General features: G+C 44.4%; 1 protein-coding gene across 1 annotated transcript in view; it reads left to right on the top strand.

Moving 5' to 3' along the window:
• The first annotated feature begins 312 nt into the window (after positions 1 to 312).
• The window catches only part of IGBP1 (immunoglobulin binding protein 1), a 33275-nt gene continuing 14077 nt past the window's right edge, over positions 313 to 19510 (top strand). The window contains exons 1-2 of the mRNA XM_068247648.1: positions 313 to 561; positions 18028 to 18330. Coding sequence (XP_068103749.1) covers positions 374 to 561; positions 18028 to 18330 — 491 coding nt within the window. The 5' untranslated portion in view covers positions 313 to 373. The remainder of the gene's footprint in view (positions 562 to 18027; positions 18331 to 19510) is intronic.

Below are 19510 nucleotides of genomic sequence, written 5' to 3'. Positions count from 1 at the left end.
GGCGATTTCTAATGTGAACTAGCAAGATAAGGACATCTGTGCGGCTGTGGCATTTCATGCCTCAGTCCCCCCTCACATGCAGTTCACATACTCCTTTCCTTTTATTCCATTGGATAAACTAGAAAGTTTCCCTGCAGTTTCGCACTATAGCCACTAGCCAGGGTAAGCGTAGCCCAGCGGAAACCAGCTACAGAACAGCAGCTCTACAGTCTACAGAAGCATAGTCTGAGCCGCGCTGTGTCTGATTGTGCTGCTGATTCTCCCGCAGAATGTGGAAGTAATGTCTGCGCATGTATGCCATAGGAGGCAGCACAATCCGACAACGTAACATCCTGGGTACGGAAGCCGGCAGGTTCAGACATGTCCGATAAACATGGCGGCTGAATCGGAGATAGAGCTTCCCAAGTTGTCGGAGCTGTTGGAAAAAGGGGAGCAGATACTGACGGAGGTGGAGGCATGCAAAGAGCCGCTCGCATCCCGAGAGGTGCAGGATAAGGTGAAGAAAGGACTCGGCATGCTGGAGCAGGCCACACGCATGGTCACCCAGCTGGATCTGTTTAGGTACGGGAAGCCCTATCGGCTAGGGAAACGGAGCTGCGGCTGATTTAATAAAGCACATGCGTAGGAAACTGGAGCAAAAAAGCGTCTTGTCAGATCGTCGAGCATTACACTGATTTTCTTGTGCAATTAATTGGCGTACATCGTCGTACTAATATACATATACGGACTTTCCAGTGCAGTCTCCTACTGTCACACTAGCGTTTCCTTGTCTTTTGTCTCTAACCTACCCTCTCCTCTGCCGAATTTTCAGTGTAATGCTCGCCATACATCTGGCAAATTCAGGGATGGACTTTCGTGTACTGAAGTACTAAAATTTGGAATTCTAATGATGATTACTGCAGCTGTGATGCGGGATGGGGGGGTTAACTTACCCAGAAGTCTGCAGATCCAGTGCGTGTCACCGCTGTTGTACGCAACCTATGGGACGCGTTCCGCCACTCACTACCGCACGTCCATGTCCTCCTCCTGGAATAAGGAGGAAGTGCAAACTCCGGTAGTGAGTGATAGAATGTGTCCCATAGGTCTCGTATTACAGCGGTGACATGCATAGGATCCGTGGACTTTTGGGTAAGTTAACCCCCCATGCCGCGGTCACAGCTGCAGTAATTAATCTTCATTACAATTCCAAATTCGAGTACTTCAGAACTTGAAAGCCCATCCCTGCTAGTGATATTGTAGCTTGATTGACCATCCAATTTGAAAATTTTATTGAATCACATGAAAATCAGTGGAGCAGCAAACATGCCTGATCGACGATTGGGCGAATGTATCAATCAAGCATAGACCCAATGTATGAGGGAGGTGATTAAAGAGGTATGTACATCTATTGACTGAGCATGCTGGAAAATATCAGGCTGATGGGATCGATCGGGTCTGTAATATTGCAACAGATCCCTGATCTCTGTCCCCCTAAATGTGGCCGTGCATTGGAAATCGCAGCCGCAGTGACTCTTGGTCTTGTCCGTTGCTTTGCCTGAGCGCCACCAGGGGGAACCTTAACTTTGGGTAGAAAGGTGGCATCATGAAGCTAGTTCCCGAGAGAAAAATCGATTGGGAATTGGCCTGCTAGCATATCTCTCTCCTATCAGAGAGAGAGATCTGTTTCTCGGTTGCCCATATAGCCCTAGATGTCCTGTAAGGCTCTATCTTAATGCTGCCTGGATTGAGGAGGGGGTCTTGGGGTTAATAACTTACCTGATCTCCTGTAATTCATTAGACAAGTGCTCTTTAGGGGAAAAAACTGCTCATGGTGCTTTTGGCTGCTGCCCTCTCACAGGTTGGGGTGGCCACAGAACCTCAGAAGACTTTAGAAAAATAAGCACAACTGTCTTTCCAATGAGGGGAGCGCATCACATATTTAATGAATTAAGGGTGACCAGGCATGTTAACTCTGTTAACCCTGAGATTCCCACCTGGCAGCATTAACAGGTTGACATGACAGGCTCTGTATTTTACACAGGAAGTATTTTCCTCAGTAACCTTTCTTCTCCCCTGCCTACTGTACTGGATGAAAAACTGATCTATTTTCTGTTTAAATGGATCAGTTTGTTACCTTGGCCATTGGCTCTTCATTCAGGTAGTGAGCCACTTGGTACCTCTTGCCATGTTCCTCCACTACAACAGCTGCTGTCAATTCAGGTCACCCAATGCTAGAAACGCTGGTACAAGTATACCAATCCCAGAGCCTCATCAGAAGCATTGGGCTACTATTGATTTGCAAAAGACTAATAGAAATCCTCTCTGAGATCCAGGGAGGATTTTCATTGGTATGATACTCGGTGAACCAATGAGAATTGTCCCTGGGGAGAGACCACCATTCCCATTGGTATATTGCAAACCATTTGTAGTATGATGTTTCTGATGTGGCTCAGTCTGGGATTAGTATAAAAGCATTTCTAGCATGCATGCAGAGACCCGAATGGATGCAGGAGCAGTGTTGGTGGACCTGAATGGATGGCGACAGGCAAAACTTATGCGATGAGCAGCCTAGGGAGGATGGACACTGTTCGTTCTCATTGGCAAAAATGTATTCCGTCGGCCTCCATCGTCATCCTCTTTGTCTGGTTGATCGGGCAGGACCCAAAACTGCGTTCCACTCACCAGACCACACCCAGCGGGGCAGAGGCGGTGTGCTGACATGCTGAGAGGTGAACTCTGACCCGCCCCCTCACCAGGAAGTGACTGGAGTTTTGAGTCCGCAAGGAGAAAAGCGCAATATAAATGTTATTTGTCTTGTCATTTGTCTTGGAGTACCGCTGCGTGTGATGCGGCGGCGGTATGTTAGATTCTAGAGCCGACTACTACCCGGAGCAGAGAGTCATCAGCGTGAGAGAGGGGAGCCGATTCATTGAAGGATTCAGACGGTGGTAGGAGGAGGAAGATCGGCAACCTAAGAGAGGGAAGGACACTGATTACTGCAGGGTTTGGTGCGACTGGCCAAAGTACCTGCAGGTCCTAGTCTGTTCGGGTGGTGGAAGGAGAGAGGTGGAGAGGAAATTGGAGATCACTATCTGGTGCGATTGGCCAAAAAAGGAAACTTGGAGATGTCTCGTGGGAGAAACAGAGGAAAGAGTGATAGCAGTTCACAGACTGCGGATATACGTGGCTTCGTGGAGGTGAGATCCAAAGAATCTGCTGGAGGAGATGGAGGAATCACCTGCCGAGACCGCTGGTGCTGTCGGATAATCTGGGGACGAGTGTGTATCGATAAAAGGCCCTGCAAGGAAAAGTGAGCAGGGACAGAGGAAGAGGAGGAGGACTGGCAGGAACGGGTGAGATCTTTGCCAACTCTGTCTATGGAGAGTCTGAGAGATTGGAAACATCGTTCCATAAAGAAATGATGGATATTAATAAGGTGGAGAAGGTAGAGCAGACTGTGACTGATTTGTCTTTTAAAGTTAAAGCATAATAAGAAGTTTGATGAGTTAATGTCCCAATTGGATGACTATGAAAATCGGAGTCGCAGACAAAATATTAGAATAAAGGGGCTTTCTGAAAATGTTGCTGCAGCTGATTTAACCACTTGAGGACTGTAGTGTTAAACCCCCTAAGGACCAGGCATTTTTATTGTTAATTGGCCACTGTAGCTTTAAGGCCAAGCTGCAGGGACGCACAACACAGCACACAAGTGATCCCCCACCCCTTTTCTCCCCACCAACAGAGCTCTCTGTTGGTGGGGTCTCATCGACCGCCACCCCAAAACCCCATCCCCCCCCCCCCCCGTGTTTATTTTTTTTTTTTTTAAATAAATATTTTTGTTGTTGGGTTTTTTTTTTGTTGTTTTTTTTTTTAATATCCCTCTTTTTTTTGTTTGTTTTGTAAACCCCTCCCTCCCCCCCCAGCCAGCCAATCCTGCGATCGGCTGTCATAGGCTTCTGTCTATTAGAGCCGATCACTCTCTTGTCCTCCAAGGGGACAGCCGTTTCACACGGCTGTCCCCAGTACAGCGCTGCTGCTGATCGCAACAGAAAAGACCGTGGTTTCGTCGTCTAACAGCCTTCCGAGCGGCGACTAAAGGTGGGGCGGAGCTCCCCCCCCCCCGAGCGGAAGATGCGCGCGATCTCCTGCAAAATGCAGCCCCAGGACTTGACGCCCATAGGCGGTCCTGGGGCTGCCGCCGTGACCACGCCCATTGGCGTGGAGCGCTCTTTAAGTAGTTAAAGGAGACTGTTCTGAAGATCTTTAATATCATTTTGAAAAATGACAGACCAATTGAGATTGATAGAGTGCATAGATCGTTAGGTCCCAAGAAAAATGATCGCAAGAAACCAAGAGTTGTGATATGCAGGCTTTTGTGCTTTTCTGACAGGGAAGAGATCATGTTTAAAGCTAGATAAATTGGCTCAGTTAATGTGGCTGAAAGTGTAATTGATTTGTATCCGGATCTTTCGTGGAGGACTTTGTCGATTAGAAGGACAGTGAAACCTTTATTGGAGGAGTTAAAAAAAAAATCAGTGCTAAATACAAGTGGGGTTTCCCGTTTAGATTAAGTGTAGATTTGAACGGGAAGTCTGTGACTTTGAGGTCAAAGGATGATCTAAAAAAGTTTTGCGAGACTTTAAACATTCCTTTGGTGGAGTTTGAAGATTGGAGATGTATTGATTTCAATGTTTTTTTCCCAACAGGATAAATGGCAGAAGAAAAATTTTAAGCTTTTCCTTTTTACAGTAATGAAGCATATGAATAAGTATTCGTTGATTTGATATGTATGCGTTAGATAGAGATAAAACTGGTGGGGGGGAGGTGATGGGAGGGTGGCTGCTGAGTCTTCTCGGATCTCTTGTGGGAGGGTCTCTAGAAATTGGGAGACTAGGAGAATTGGATTCTCTGGAAAGGGGCATCCTGAGGGGACAATTGGTGTTCTGTTTTGGGTTTTTTTATGTATTTTTGGGTTATTCCTGGTTTATTTTTTGCTTTTGTTTTTTTCTCCTTCTGATTTCCTATAAGCAGATAGTGGAGGGTGGGGAAGATGTCTCGAGAAGGTGATAGTTTAAGAATTCTTTCCTATAATGTTAAAGGTTTGGGGTCTCCTGTTAAGAGAGGCAAATTGTGGATGGAGATGCATAGAATAAAGCCTCAGATACTTTTTTTGCAGGAGACGCATTTTTGGGGAGATAAGATGCCGAGAATGCCAGTCTATGTTCGACAAATGTTTTTTTTTCAAATTCTCCAGTTAAAAAGGCTAAGGGTTATAAAGCAGAAAACCGAGAGCCCAATATAGCGTAGTAAGTATTGGAACAGGGAGAAATGAATGAATCGTAAGTATTATACTTACAAACCGGGGTTACCCCCTAAGGCAACCACTGTAAAGGCAGGTGGGGAGGTTAGGCCTGTCCACACTCAGGACTAAGATGTCTCTCTCTGTGGATAGAAGAAAAGGATGTACCACCCTTCCACCATGGGTGGATATCTTGATTTGTAAGGATGTACAGAGGTGCCACAAGGATAAAATAGGCGAAAATCGTTTAAAAAGTTCAGGAGGCGGTGGTGGACCAGCCACTCCAAAACAGACATGGTGCTGTCAATTGAGGTAGTAACAATTTATTCACGTACTCCTAGAAACAACTGGCAACGCGTTTCATGGGCACAGTCCCGCTTCATCAGGCAATAAACAGGAGTATCACACTGAAATTGACAGAGATAGAAAGCATCATCAGAATGCTGTGTGTGGCATTATTGCATCATATGTGTCGTTATTGCATCATATGTGTGCGGTTGTCTGGTAAGAGTTAAGAATTGAGGGATCTGCTATAAGTGGAGATGCTTAGTGAAGGATAATATAACATACAAAGATATATCTGAGAAAATTGACAGTTAAGGTACCAATATGAAATTGTGCAACCAAAGCATCAATATTTGCAACTAGTAACAGAGGCTGTTTTGTATATCAATAAGAAAATACCACAACCTTATCTGTACATGTGTATGGATAAGATGACCACTGTGTGGTAGTGCAAAGTGGTAGGGGGGAAAGAGGGATGCAGAATGTGGAATTGCAGCTTGGGGTTGGGGCTAAGAGCGTGAGCAGAAAAGTGAAGTTGGGCATACAGTAGCTGTTAAGAGGGAAAAGTAATGAAAAATGTATGCGTGCGGGGTAGTAAGGTAAATACAAAGTATAACAAGCAGTTATTGTAAAAAGTGACACTTACCAGCAAGGGGTCCAATAACAGTTTGGCACCTCTGTGCTGGTGTGTCAGGGCGAGCTTGTAATATATATATATATATATATATATATATATATATATTTCAATTAGTGACGATTGTGGGGCTGGGGCAGCGAGGGATTGGGCGTGGGTAAGAGAATGGCAGTGAATTAGGGAGGCATTAGGGAGAGGTGTCCCGGTGATGGTTTTGTCGACGGATGCGGAGAAGACATTCGACAGGGTAGACTGGAATTTTATGTCCACTTTTCAAAATATGTGGGGTTTGGAGATATGTTAGGATGGGTTGCATTATACTCTAATCCAACTGCAAGGGTGAGAGCGAACGGTGCCCTGACGGATGCCTTCTTCTTGTCCAATGGGACGAGGCAAGGATGCCCTATGTCTAGCATTATTTTTATTTTGACGTTAGAGGTATTTTTGTGTATGGTTAGGAAATCTGGGGATATCCATGGGGTAGTAGTTGAAGAGATGCATAAAATGTCGTCCTTTGCAGACGATCTTCTGTTTTATGTTTCTGAACCACTGGTGTCACTGCCTAATTTGATAAAGGAAATTGAGAGGTATGGGGTTTTTTCAAATTTTAAGATTAAGGTTTCTAAATCTAAGGCGCTTAATGTATCATTGGCTCCAGTTGTTTTGAATACAGTTAAGAGTAATTTTTCATTTCCATTCAGAAAGGATGCAATCAGATATTTGGGTACAATGTTACCTAGCGATTTGAAAAAATTGTATTGTCTTAATTATGTCCAATTACTTAATTCAATTAAAAAAGATTTGGAGGGGTGGGGAGGGAAGAGGGTTTTCTTGGTTTGGGTGCATAGATATTATTAAGATGAACGTATTACCTAGGTTGGTTTTCTGTATGTCAATGATTCCGATCTGTGTGCCTGCAGCTTTTTTCAGGGCCTTTAAATCAATCTTTATACGATTTGTATGGCAGGGGAGGTCTTCGAGATTAGCATATGGAATTTTGGTTAATCCCAAGGAAAAAGGGGGACTGGGGTAGGCCTGAACAATGTATTGTTTTTGGATCGAAATCGCGATCCCGGAAATGCCGATTCCGGGATCGCCATGGCAACAATATTCGGTCCCCCTCTGTCGCTCTCTGCAGCGGCAGTTTGCGGGGGCTCATTGAGTACACTTCTCCGAGTGGAGGCGGGACACTCTCTCCCACAACTTCCGCCCACTGTGCAGCCAATCAGCGAGCGGGCGGCAGGCTCCGCCCGCAGGCTCTCACACTCCTCCCAACATTAGCTGGGTGGGCGGCAGACTCCGCCCACATGGCTGTCAATCACCGAGTGCTACGAGTGGCAGACTCCGGCCCGCAGGCTCTCGCACTCCATCCCGGCGGCTCAATATTCCCTGCACCTCCACATCAATCATAAGCTGGGCAGGTGGCAGGCTGAGTCTGCTGCTGACAATCACTTATTTGTATTGGGGGATTTGTGTCACTTTTTGTTAAGTGGTATGATGAGCAGCAGGCTTTTACTTGGCAACTCCCTCCTCCCAGTGCTTCAACATCATTGGGCGGGCGGCAGACTCCACCTGCATGTGTGTCAATCAATCTATGTAACATGGCCAGCAGACTCCGCCCACACTCCTGTCAGTCAAGTTTTGTATGCCTCTGCCACGCTGCACTGTGTGTCAGCGTGATAATGATGATGATGTGGTGTGGCTGACTGTGTGGTGATCATCCTGCATTCTGCAAAGCTGAAGTGGGGGACCTGGGGGCACTGTTGAATTTGAAAATCGTGAATCGAAATCGCAATTTCTGACAAATCGTGCAATTCAATCTTTTCCTAAAATCGTTCAGGCCTAGACTGGGGCTTCCTGATCTGAAGTCGTATCATGTTGCATGTGTCCTGGTTATACTATTTGATTGGACATATGGGGGTGGAGTGAAAAGTTGGGTCAATATTAATAAAAAGAATTGGTTGGATTAGATCTGGCAAAGGTTTTTTTTGGCTTCCAGGAGTGTCTAGGGGGCTGCCAGGATTTACTCCCTTTTGGATTAAGAATATAATTAAGGTTTGGGATGGAGTTAATAAAAAGTGGGGTTGGTTTGGGGGGGGGGGGATTTCCCTTTTGTCACCATTGGAGGGTTTCTCTTTTTTTTTCACCAGGTAAGGAAAAGGTTTTTTTTTGGTTTATGGGGGTATAGAGGAGGGGTGGTCTTAAAGGATATTTTGAAAAATGGGAAAATCAAGTCTCTTAATGAGATGTTGGAGGAATTTGGACAATTTCCATTTGACTTTTGGAGATATGCACAGTTGAAGCATTTTTTAGCAGAGACGGAGAGAACCTCTTACTATAGAGTTGAGTTGTCTGAGTTTAAAAAGTTATTTGTTTTGGAGGCTCCTCCTGTACATCGTGTCGTTCCTGTATAGAGAGATGAATCGAATGGGAGATGGGGATTTTTTGGGTTACTTAACCACTTGAGGACCACAGTCTTTTCGCCCCTTAAGGACCAGAGCCTTTTTCTCCATTCAGACCACTGCAGCTTTCACGGTTTATTGCTCGGTCGTACAACCTACCACCTAAATGAATTTTACCTCCTTTTCTTGTCACTAATACAGCTTTCTTTTGCTGCTATTTGATTGCTGCTGCGAGTTTTAGTTTTTATTATATTCATCAAAAAAGACATGAATTTTGGCAAAAAAATGACTTTTTTAACTTGCTGTGCTGACATTTTTCAAATAAAGTAAAATTTCCTATACATTTGAGCGCGAAAGTTATTCTGCTACATGTCTTTGATAAAAAAAAAACCATGCAGTGTATATTTATTGGATTGGGTAAAAGTTATAGCGTTTACAAACTATGGTGCCAAAAGTGAATTTTCCCATTTTCAAGCATCTCTGACTTTTCTGCGCACCTGTCAGGTTTCATGAGGGGCTAAAATTCCAGGATAGTACAAATACCCCCCAAATGACCCCATTTTGGAAAGAAGACATCCCAAAGTATTCAGTGAGAGGCATGGTGAGTTCATAGAAGATTTTATTTTTTGTCACAAGTTAGCGGAAAATGACACTTTCTGACAAAAAAAAGAAAAAAAGTTTCCATTTCTTCTAACTTGCGACAAAAAAAAATAAAATCTGCCACGGACTCACTATGCTCCTCTCTAAATACCTTGAAGTGTCTACTTTCCAAAATGGGGTCATTTGTGGGGTGTGTTCACTGTCCTGGCATTTTGGAGGGTGCCTAATTGTAAGCACCCCTGTAAAGCCTAAAGATGCTCATTGGACTTTTGGCCCCTTAGCGCAGTTAGGCTGCAAAAAAGTGCCACACATGTGGTATTGCCGTACTCAGGAGAAGTAGTATAATGTGTTTTGGGGTGTATTTTTACACATACCCATGCTGGGTGGGAGAAATATCTCCGTAAATGACAATTGTTTTATTTTTTTTACACACAATTGTCTATTTATAGAGATATTTCTCCCACTCAGCATGGGTATGTGGAAAAATACACCCCAAAACACATTATACTACTTCTCCTGAGTACGGCGATACCACATGTGTGGCACTTTTTTGCACCCTAACTGCGCTAAGGGGCCCAAAGTTCAATGAGTACCTTTAGGATTTCACAGGTCATTTTGAGAAATTTCGTTTCAAGACTACTCCTCACGCTTTAGGGCCCCTAAAATGCCAGGACAGTATAGGAACCCCACAAATTACCCCATTTTAGAAAGAAGACACCCCAAGGTATTCCGTTAGGAGGATGGTGAGTTCATAGAAGATTCTTTTTTTTTGTCACAAGTTAGCGGAAATTGATTTTAATTGTTTTTTTTCACAAAGTGTCATTTTCCGCTAACTTGTGACAAAAAATAAAATCTTCTATGAACTCACCATACTCCTAACGGAATACCTTGGGGTGTCTTCTTTCTAAAATGGGGTCATTTGTGGGGTTTCTATACTGCCCTGGCATTTTAGGGGCCCTAAACCGTGAGGAGTAGTCTTGAAACCAAATGTCGCAAAATGACCTGTGAAATCCTAAAGGTACTCATTGGACTTTGGGCCTCTTAGCGCACTTAGGGTGCAAAAAAGTGCCACACATGTGGTACCGCCGTACTCAGGAGAAGTAGTATAATGTGTTTTGGGGTGCATTTTTACATATAACCATGCTGGGTGGGAGAAATATCTCTGTAAATGACAATTGTTTGATTTTTTTTTACACACAATTGTCCTTTTACAGAGATATTTCTCCCACCCAGCATGGGTATGTGTAAAAATACACCCCAAAACACAATATACTACTTCTTCTGAGTACGGCGATACCACATGTGTGACACTTTTTTGCAACCTAGGTGCGCTAAGGGGCCTAACGTCCTATTCACAGGTCATTTTGAGGCATTTGGATTCTAGACTACTGCTCACGGTTTAGGCCCCCTAAAATGCCAGGGCAGTATAGGAACCCCACAAGTGACCCCATTTTAGAAAGAAGACACCCCAAGGTATTCTGTTAGGAGTATGGTGAGTTCATAGAAGATTTTTTTTTTGTCACAAGTTAGCGGAAAATGACACTTTGTGAAAAAAAAAAACAATACATATCAATTTCCGCTAACTTGTGACAAAAAATAAAATCTTCTATGAACTCATCATACACCTAACAGAATACCTTGGGGTGTCTTCTTTCTAAAATGGGGTCACTTGTGGGGTTCCTATACTGCCCTGGCATTTTACGGGCCCAAAACTGTGAGTAGTCTGGAAACCAAATTTCTCAAAATGACTGATCAGGGGTATAAGCATCTGCAAATTTTGATGACAGGTGGTCTATGAGGGGGCAAATTTTGTGGAACCGGTCATAAGCAGGGTGGCCTCTTAGATGACAGGATGTTTTGGGCCTGATCTGATGGATAGGAGTGCTAGGGGGGTGACAGGAGGTGATTGATGGGTGTCTCAGGGGGCGGTTAGAGGGGAAAATAGATGCAATCAATGCACTGGGGAGGTGATCGGAAGGGGGTCTGAGGGGGATCTGAGGGTTTGGCCGAGTGATCAGGAGCCCACACGGGGCAAATTAGGGCCTGATCTGATGGGTAGGTGTGCTAGGGGGTGACAGGAGGTGATTGATGGGTGTCTCAAGGTGTGATTAGAGGGGGAAAATAGATGCAAGCAATGCACTAGCGAGGTGATCAGGGCTGTGGTCTGAGGACGTTCTGAGGTGTGGGCGGGTGATTGGGTGCCCGCAAGGGGCAGATTAGGGTCTAATCTGATGGGTAACCGTGACAGGTGGTGATAGGGGGTGATTGATGGGTAATTAGTGGGTGTTTAGAGGAGAGAAGAGATGTAAACACAGCACTTGGGAGGTGATCTGATGTCGGATCTGCGGGCGATTTATTGGTGTGGGTGGGTGATCAGATTGCCCGCAAGGGGCAGGTTAGGGGCTGATTGATGGGTGGCAGTGACAGGGGGTGATTGATGGGTGGCAGTGACAGGGGGTGATTGATAGGTGATTGACAGGTGATCAGTGGGTTATTACAGGGAATAACAAATGTAAATATTGCACTGGCGAATTGATAAAGGGGGGTCTGAGGGCAATCTGAGCGTGTGGGCGGGTGATTGGGTGCCCGCAAGGGGCAGATTAGGGTCTAATCTGATGGGTAACAGTGACAGGTGGTGATAGGGGGTGATTGATGGGTAATTAGTGGGTGTTTAGAGGAGAGAATAGATGTAAACGATGGATTTGGGAGGTGATCTGATGTCGGATCTGCGGGCGATCTATTGGTGTGGGTGGGTGATCAGATCGCCCGCAAGGGGCAGGTTAGGGGCTGATTGATGGGTGGCAGTGACAGGGGGTGATTGATGGGTGGCAGTGACAGGGGGTGATTGATAGGTGATTGACAGGTGATCAGTGGGTTATTACAGGGAATAACAGATGTAAATATTGCACTGGCGAATTGATAAAGGGGGGTCTGAGGGCAATCTGAGCGTGTGGGCGGGTGATTGGGTGCCCGCAAGGGGTAGATTAGGGTCTAATCTGATGGGTAACAGTGACAGGTGGTGATAGGGGGTGATTGATGGGTGATTGATGGGTAATTAGTGGGTGTTTAGAGGAGAGAAGAGATGTAAACACTGCACTTGGGAGGTGATCTGATGTCGGATCTGCGGGCGATCTATTGGTGTGGGTGGGTGATCAGATTGCCCGCAAGGGGCAGGTTAGGGGCTGATTGATGGGTAGCAGTGACAGGGGGTGATTGACGGGCGATTGACGGGTGATTGACGGGTGATTGACAGGTGATCAGGGGGGATAGATGTATACAGTACACGGGGGGGGGGGGGTCTGGGGAGAATCTGAGGGGTGGGGGGTGATCAGGAGGGGGCAGTGGGCAGGGGGGGGGGATAAAAAAAAAAAATATAGCGTTGACAGATAGTGACAGGGAGTGATTGATGGGTGATTAGGGGGGTGACTGGGTGCAAACAGTGGTCTGGGGGGTGGGCAGGGGGGGGGTCTGAGGGGTGCTGTGGGCGATCAGGGGGCAGGGGGGGGAAATCAGTGTGCTTTGGTGCAGACTAGGGTGGCTGCAGCCTGCCCTGGTGGTCCCTCGGACACTGGGACCACCAGGGCAGGAGGCAGCCAGTATAATAGGCTTTGTATACATTACAAAGCCTATTATACTATGTACATGCGGCGATCCGGGTGCTAGTAACCCGCCGGCGCTTCCGAACGGCCGGCGGGTTACTACGAGCGGTGGGCGGAGCCAGTCCCCGGCGGCTGATCGCGTCACGAATGACGCAATCGCCGCATAGCCACTCCCGCAGCCGCCCCCGCCGATGGGCCTATTGCGGTCGTTTGGGCCCAGTCTTTGCCGCCGCCCATCGGCTGGGGGCGGTCGGCAAGTGGTTAAATAGGTGAGAGGAGGACATTGGCATCTCTTTGGATAATAGTCAGAAGAGGAAGATCTGTATTTTAGCTCATGCTACGTCTGTAAGCTATAGAATAAAATAATTTTAAGTTATCTAGGTGGTATAGGACCTAGGTTCTCAACGTGTGGTACGCGTACCCCAGGGGGTACTTCTAATGGTTCCAGGGGGTACTCAGGCTTGATATACTTAACCACGAATAACTAATTTAGACTTTTAGAAAATTATAAATCTTATTTTAACACCAAATTAGTATTTTAGCTAATTAAAAACAATAGTAAATGCTGAGAAATTGTTTAGAACCAATTATCATGTACTATGATTAATTATATATTTGCCAAGGGGTACTTGTGATATGTTTACTATGCTAGGGGGGTACTTGGTGAGTACAGGGTTTTAAAAGGGGTACAAACCAATAAAATGTTGAGAAACCCTGGTATAGGACACCGGATACATTTAGCTGTAATGTTTCAGGGAATTAGTGATAGATGCTAGAGAGGATGTGGGGAAAAGGGTACACTGTTGCATTTGGTGTGGGAGTGTCTGGTTATTTCGGGGTTTTGGAAAGGTGTGTTGGAATGTATTGGATTGGGTGAAGGAGAGGGTGATTTGGATGTTGTGAAAGTGTTGCTGAATGAACATGTGCATCTATTGGTAGATATAAGAGATCTTTGTTACCTCAATTATTGATTGCAGCTAAGAGTTTGATTCCGGCTAAGTGAAGATGCCACAGTCCTCCATCCCTTTTAAGGAATGAAAAAATAGATGTGACATCTCTGGAAAAGTATATTGAGTACCTTGGTAAAAATGACTGGGGAATTAGATTTACTGTGAACATCAGCACCAGTAGTGTGAACTTTTTGGATTTGGAACTATATGTGGAGGTCCAGACTTTCCAGAAGACAGTGGATGTCAATAGTTACATTCTATACACCAGTTGTCCTCTCCCACAGTGGTTGGATAATATCCCCAGGGGGCAGTTCACGAGACTACGCCGGAACTGTACTGAGATTGGGGAGTACGAGTTGGAGGCGGATGGGCTCGTGGACTGCTTCCTGGAGAAGGGGTACCCATTAGAGCAGGTGGAGGAATCAAGGAGAGTTGTCGGATTGAAGCCTCGAGAGGATTTGCTGTCCACTAATAACAAACATAAAAAGGAGTGGGACGCAAATAACTTTAGTATTGTACTTCAACATACCACACAGTCCAATAGAATAGCAGGGATAATCCGTAAACACTGGGATGTACTAAAGGACAAAATCTTGGGGGAACTGATCCCTGAGAAACCAGAACTAATCTTTAAGAGGGCACCGAATAGCCACGGCAGCTAATGAATATAAATATGGGCTGAACAGACCACAAGAACATAGAAAGGGTGGGTTTGTTAGGTGTGGCTTCTGTCTAAATTGTAGAACAGGGAATCCAGGAAGGATATTGGAGGTGGAAGGACCAGATTTGACAACCTCTAAGATCAAAGACTCCATTACTTGTACAACAAATGGTGTGATCTACTGTATTCAATGCCCTTGCCAAAAAAGGTATGTGGGGAGGACTAAGAGGTCCCTGCAGAGGAGGGTTGGCGAACACTTCAATATAGTAAAGAAAAATGAGGGACACCCACTGTCCAAACATTATAAAGAGAAACATGGTGGTCTCTTAAGGGGAACTATCTTTTATGGCTTAGAGATTATTCAACCTGGTAAAAGGGGCGGTGACTATATAGGTAAGATGTCAAGAAATGAGTCAAAATGGATTTATCAGTTGGACACATTAGCCCCGAAAGGTCTGAATAGCGAAATGGATTTTTTTGCCTTTAAGTAATTTTTATGATTTTTATATATCCTTATGAGTATTAGTATGAATGCATAGGTGGATGGTGTATGGAAAAGTTTTGATGGGGTATTTTAGGATGACAGTAAGAGGAATGTTCACTATCTCCACTGGTACTAAAAGTAATGTATAATTGGATCATATGACTTTAAGAACTAAGGATCCAACTGAGAATTTGCATACGGGTGGAGCAAAATGGCGACACTGAACTATAAATAGAGGTGAACTGACCGACCACTCTTGCATTACCAAATCCTCCTGATGAGGGCCAACGCTATTGGCTGAAACGCGTAGCGGTCGCTTTAATGCAAATAGTATCTGCTAAGGAGCCCGGGATTGAGCAGGCTGTGTAAGCGCGCAGCAGCCGCTTGTGAACAAAGGTCCAGAGGCTTATTGGTGACGTCCCCCAACCTGCTATGCTAGCTGAATCAGCTGAGCGGAAGTGCGGGGGTCTGAGCCTGTGAGATGGAACCGATGTATGCCGCAGGAAGACGCTGAGAGGCAGCAGGCAGAGGTATCTATCCCGCATGAGCAAGGAAGGTCAGAGCGGAAGAATTCACATAGATGATTACACTCCTGTGAGAGGTTGCCGCTGACCATTTACATTATCGGACATGTGAGTCTACATGAATATTGTCTAATATAGACTGAACTGGTTGGAATTTTAAGTTTAAACTACGGTGCCCATATTGAAAGGAACTTTCAGGAATCGATTATATCATACATTATAACGGAGGAATCATATGGAGTATTAACTCTTTGGGAAGGAACATTCCGTAAGAAGCTTATATTACTGGGGAGAGAGGACTAGATAGAAGGGCCCTTCTATGGTGAGTGTGTGGAAGCGTGATATATCCGCATAGATAACTGCAATTTTGGTGTACTGTGTTTTAAGACTTTTTAACAATTTTGAATAAACAGCAAAACAATTTTGCTTTTAATTAGCGCATGTTATTATCTATTTTTTGATTTGCTATATATAATTTTGAGGGTTGGAGGGATTCCCTCATATAACGTGCAGCTTATTAGGTGGACTACATAGCGCCAATTGTGACAGATATTTAATTACCTTTTAAGGAATGGGTTGAAAGCGTTAATAAGGTGAAGGGGTTGGAGAATCAAATTGCATTACAAGATAAACTAGAGGGGTTTAATGTAAAATGGGAAAAATTGAATGAGTTTCAGGATACGAGGGAATATGGGGATATGATGGAGATGTAGGAAAGGAGATATTATAGGAGGGTATGGAATTTAAGGTGATGCATGAACATTATGGAATTTTTTTTATTTTTATTTATTTTTTTGATATGATGATTGTTTGTGGATAAGGGAGGAGGAGGGGATTGGGAGTTCTGTTTTTGTAAATTTGAAAATTAGGTGAAATGTATACCGAAGCTTGGAATATAAGATTGTAATGTTAATTTTTCCATAATAAATTATATGAAAAAAAGTAAGGACTATTTTCTTTATGGCTTGCTCCTCCCTTCCTCCACCCTCCTCCCTCATAGAAACGCGTTGTGGTGGCAATGGCTGACACGTCATTCGGAATTCGGAAATGGACCTGAACCTTACGGCTTTCCACTCGCCCATTACTGTTGACATCACCGTGGCTGACAGTGATATCAGGCCAGTGGAAAGCTATGCAGTTTGGGTCCATAATTGAATGACCCATCAGTCTCTATGAGGAGACAAGGAGTAAACCATAAGAGAATTTACTTCCGAGCGGCACCTTCCGGTATACAGGAGCTGGACGTGGACTCCAAGTATTGTATAAATGTATTTTTGTAAATGCTGGGGGAAACCATGTGACAGCAGTGATTAGCAATAGATAATAGTTTTCAATTGGTAGGTCTAACCCCCTTTAACACCTTATCTCTGATGCCTAACCTTAACAGATTCTCTTGGTGCCTGAAAAACTAAAGCAAACCTGAATTGAAATGAAACTCAGAAGATGAGCAACTGTACATGTAGTAGCAATGGTGTTTAGAACTTTCCCAGTGTCTCATATTTTTTATTTTCTTTTAAGAGGCTAAATTTGGACTCTGAATAGTTAACTGCAGCCCTATCAGTATGGCTTAAATTTCGGATTATCAGCACCATCTTGTTGTTAGAATTGTTTACACAGAGTGTTTGCTTCTGTTCAATTTTCTGAAGAGTTACTGGCTGCTTTTGACAGCCTTATGGCTCTGTTCACATTATGCCGTTTTCAGCCTACGTTCCGCTCCGCTGAGCGGAACGCAGCAGCCGCAGCAATGCTTTCCCTATGGGAAAGTTCACATTGCTACGTTCCGTTCCATGCGTTCCGCTCATCGGAGCGGACGATCCCGACATGTCGGGACCTTGCGTTCCGCAGAACGCAAGCGTACAGGCGGATGCGTCCTAATGTGAACCTGGCCTATGTGCATACACGGAGCACTGAGGTTTTTAACCCTTGCATTTGAAAACAAAAATGAACACAGGCAAGTTCCAACTTGGTTTTATACTATTTGTTCCCTTATTTTATGTCACAAGTCAGTTCAGGTACACATTAACACCTTAAAGGAATTATTAGGAGAAAGAAAAAAAAAAGTTTCACTTACCTGGGGCTTCTACCAGCCCCATGCAGCCATCCTGTGCCCTCATAGTCACTCACTGCTGCTCCAGTCCCCCCACCTAGGGGTCGGCGGGCCGCATTGCATACATTTTTACGCATTCCCGCTGGTGCAGGAACATTAACACATACGTTTTTACGCGTTACTGGTTCAACGCAAAAAAATTTAAAGTACTTCTGCATTGGGCTAACTTGACTTTATTACTTTTATAGTCACCTCAGGTTTACTTTAACACCTTTGCTTTGCCTGGTATCTAACCTTAGCCTTTCTCTTATGATTGGTCTCTAAACCCAACCTTTTTCCCAGTTTGTGTTGTGAGGTCAGTGTTGCTAGTGAACAGGTGGATGGAAACGTTTCCTTACAAAGCCAAGATGAACAATGATGCCACAGTAGAACAATGTTTGTTCTTGTTTTATATGGAAAGATGTTCTTCTCAATCATGTGTCAACGTCTAGTAATGTCTGGCTATCTGCATGTATGTGATAAAGGAACAATTGATCCAAGCATGCTTTTCTTTCCATTTGTAGCTCAAATGAAGATTTGGATGAGATTTCTTCTACAGATATTCGGTATCTTCTCCTTCCGGCGTTTCTCGGAGCACTGACTCTGAAGCAGGTCAATTTAAGTAAAAGATTGCAGCACCTGGAAAGCGCCCGGTCATACTTTTTGGACTTCCTGAAAAGATGCCATAACTACAAAGTTTCTAGTTTTAGATTTCCTGCAGAACAGGAAGGAGAAGCACACGATGAACTTGAACCACACAATGTACGGGCTGCGGCAGGACCCAGCCTGACAGCCATGGCAGTACACAGGCAGGCCAAAATTGAGAGGTAAGGCAGCTTACCCCAGTGATGGTAACATTTCTCAAATGGCTCATAAGGCTATAGCATTTTGTGGGGGATGAAGTCAGAAGTCAAGTTTCCCTTGTGTAGGATAAAAATATATCTGGTAGCCAATCCTTCTAAACTGCTTTCCTCCCTCCTTTCACACCCCACTGTGGATATTTTGTATGATTTATTGCATACCATGTACTCTACAAGGGAAATTGTGGAAGGAAATCTTAGAGAACCTAAATTGAGAGGCATATGGTAGCTGCCATATTTATTTCCTGTTGATTTCTCATGGGTTTTGGTAAAGTCTGAATCACACTCTTGAGACAAGTATACAGTTAATCTATTTAGACTTAGTAAGAGTACATGGCCTGCATGCTTGTTCAGGGTCTATGGCTAAAATATTAGAAGCAGAGGATCAGCAGGACAAGCAAGCAATTTGCATTGTTTAAAAGGAAATAATGTCAGCCGCCATATTATTCTCACTTCAGGTGTGCTTTAAAGCACACCTGAACTGAGAGGGATATGGAGGCTGCCATATCATCATTTGTAATAAAATTAGCTTTAAACAATACCAGTTGCCTAGTGTCCTGCTGACCTCTTGGGCAGCAGTAGTGTCTGAATCCCATACCTCCAACAAGCATGCATCTAATCCAGTCAGACTTCAGTCAGATCATCTGATCTGCATGCTTGTTCAATGTCTTTGGCTAAAAGTATCATGCTGGGAACACGCAATGCGTTTTTCCTGCTCGATCCTTTTTTCCGCTCGATTCACCACTCGATTCTCTTATCTTCCGCTCGTTTTTCTTATGTTTTTCCATTCACTTCTATGAGGAATCGAGCGGTAAAATGATCGAGAGGAATATGGGACATAACGGAATTTATCAATCTAACGCATCTATGTAATGAAAAAAAAGTAACGTGTGTTCCACTTCCTAGCATTAGAGGCAGAAGATCAGCAGGACAACCAGGCAATTTACATTTTTAAAAGGAAATAAATAGGTCAGCCTTTATATCACTCTCAGTTCAGGTGTGCTTTAACCACTTAAAGCGAAGTGAAACCCAGCATTTCTTCGCGCTAAAAGATTTACAGCATATTATATACTACCGGTACCACAATTTTTTTTTTCTAGAACAACATTCAACTAGTTAAACACAGGACTTACAATCTCCCTGCAGG

This window comes from Hyperolius riggenbachi, chromosome 8 (genome assembly GCF_040937935.1).
Source record: "Hyperolius riggenbachi isolate aHypRig1 chromosome 8, aHypRig1.pri, whole genome shotgun sequence".
Classification (NCBI taxonomy): Eukaryota; Metazoa; Chordata; class Amphibia; order Anura; family Hyperoliidae; genus Hyperolius; species Hyperolius riggenbachi.
This window is presented reverse-complemented; position numbering and strand designations above follow the sequence as displayed.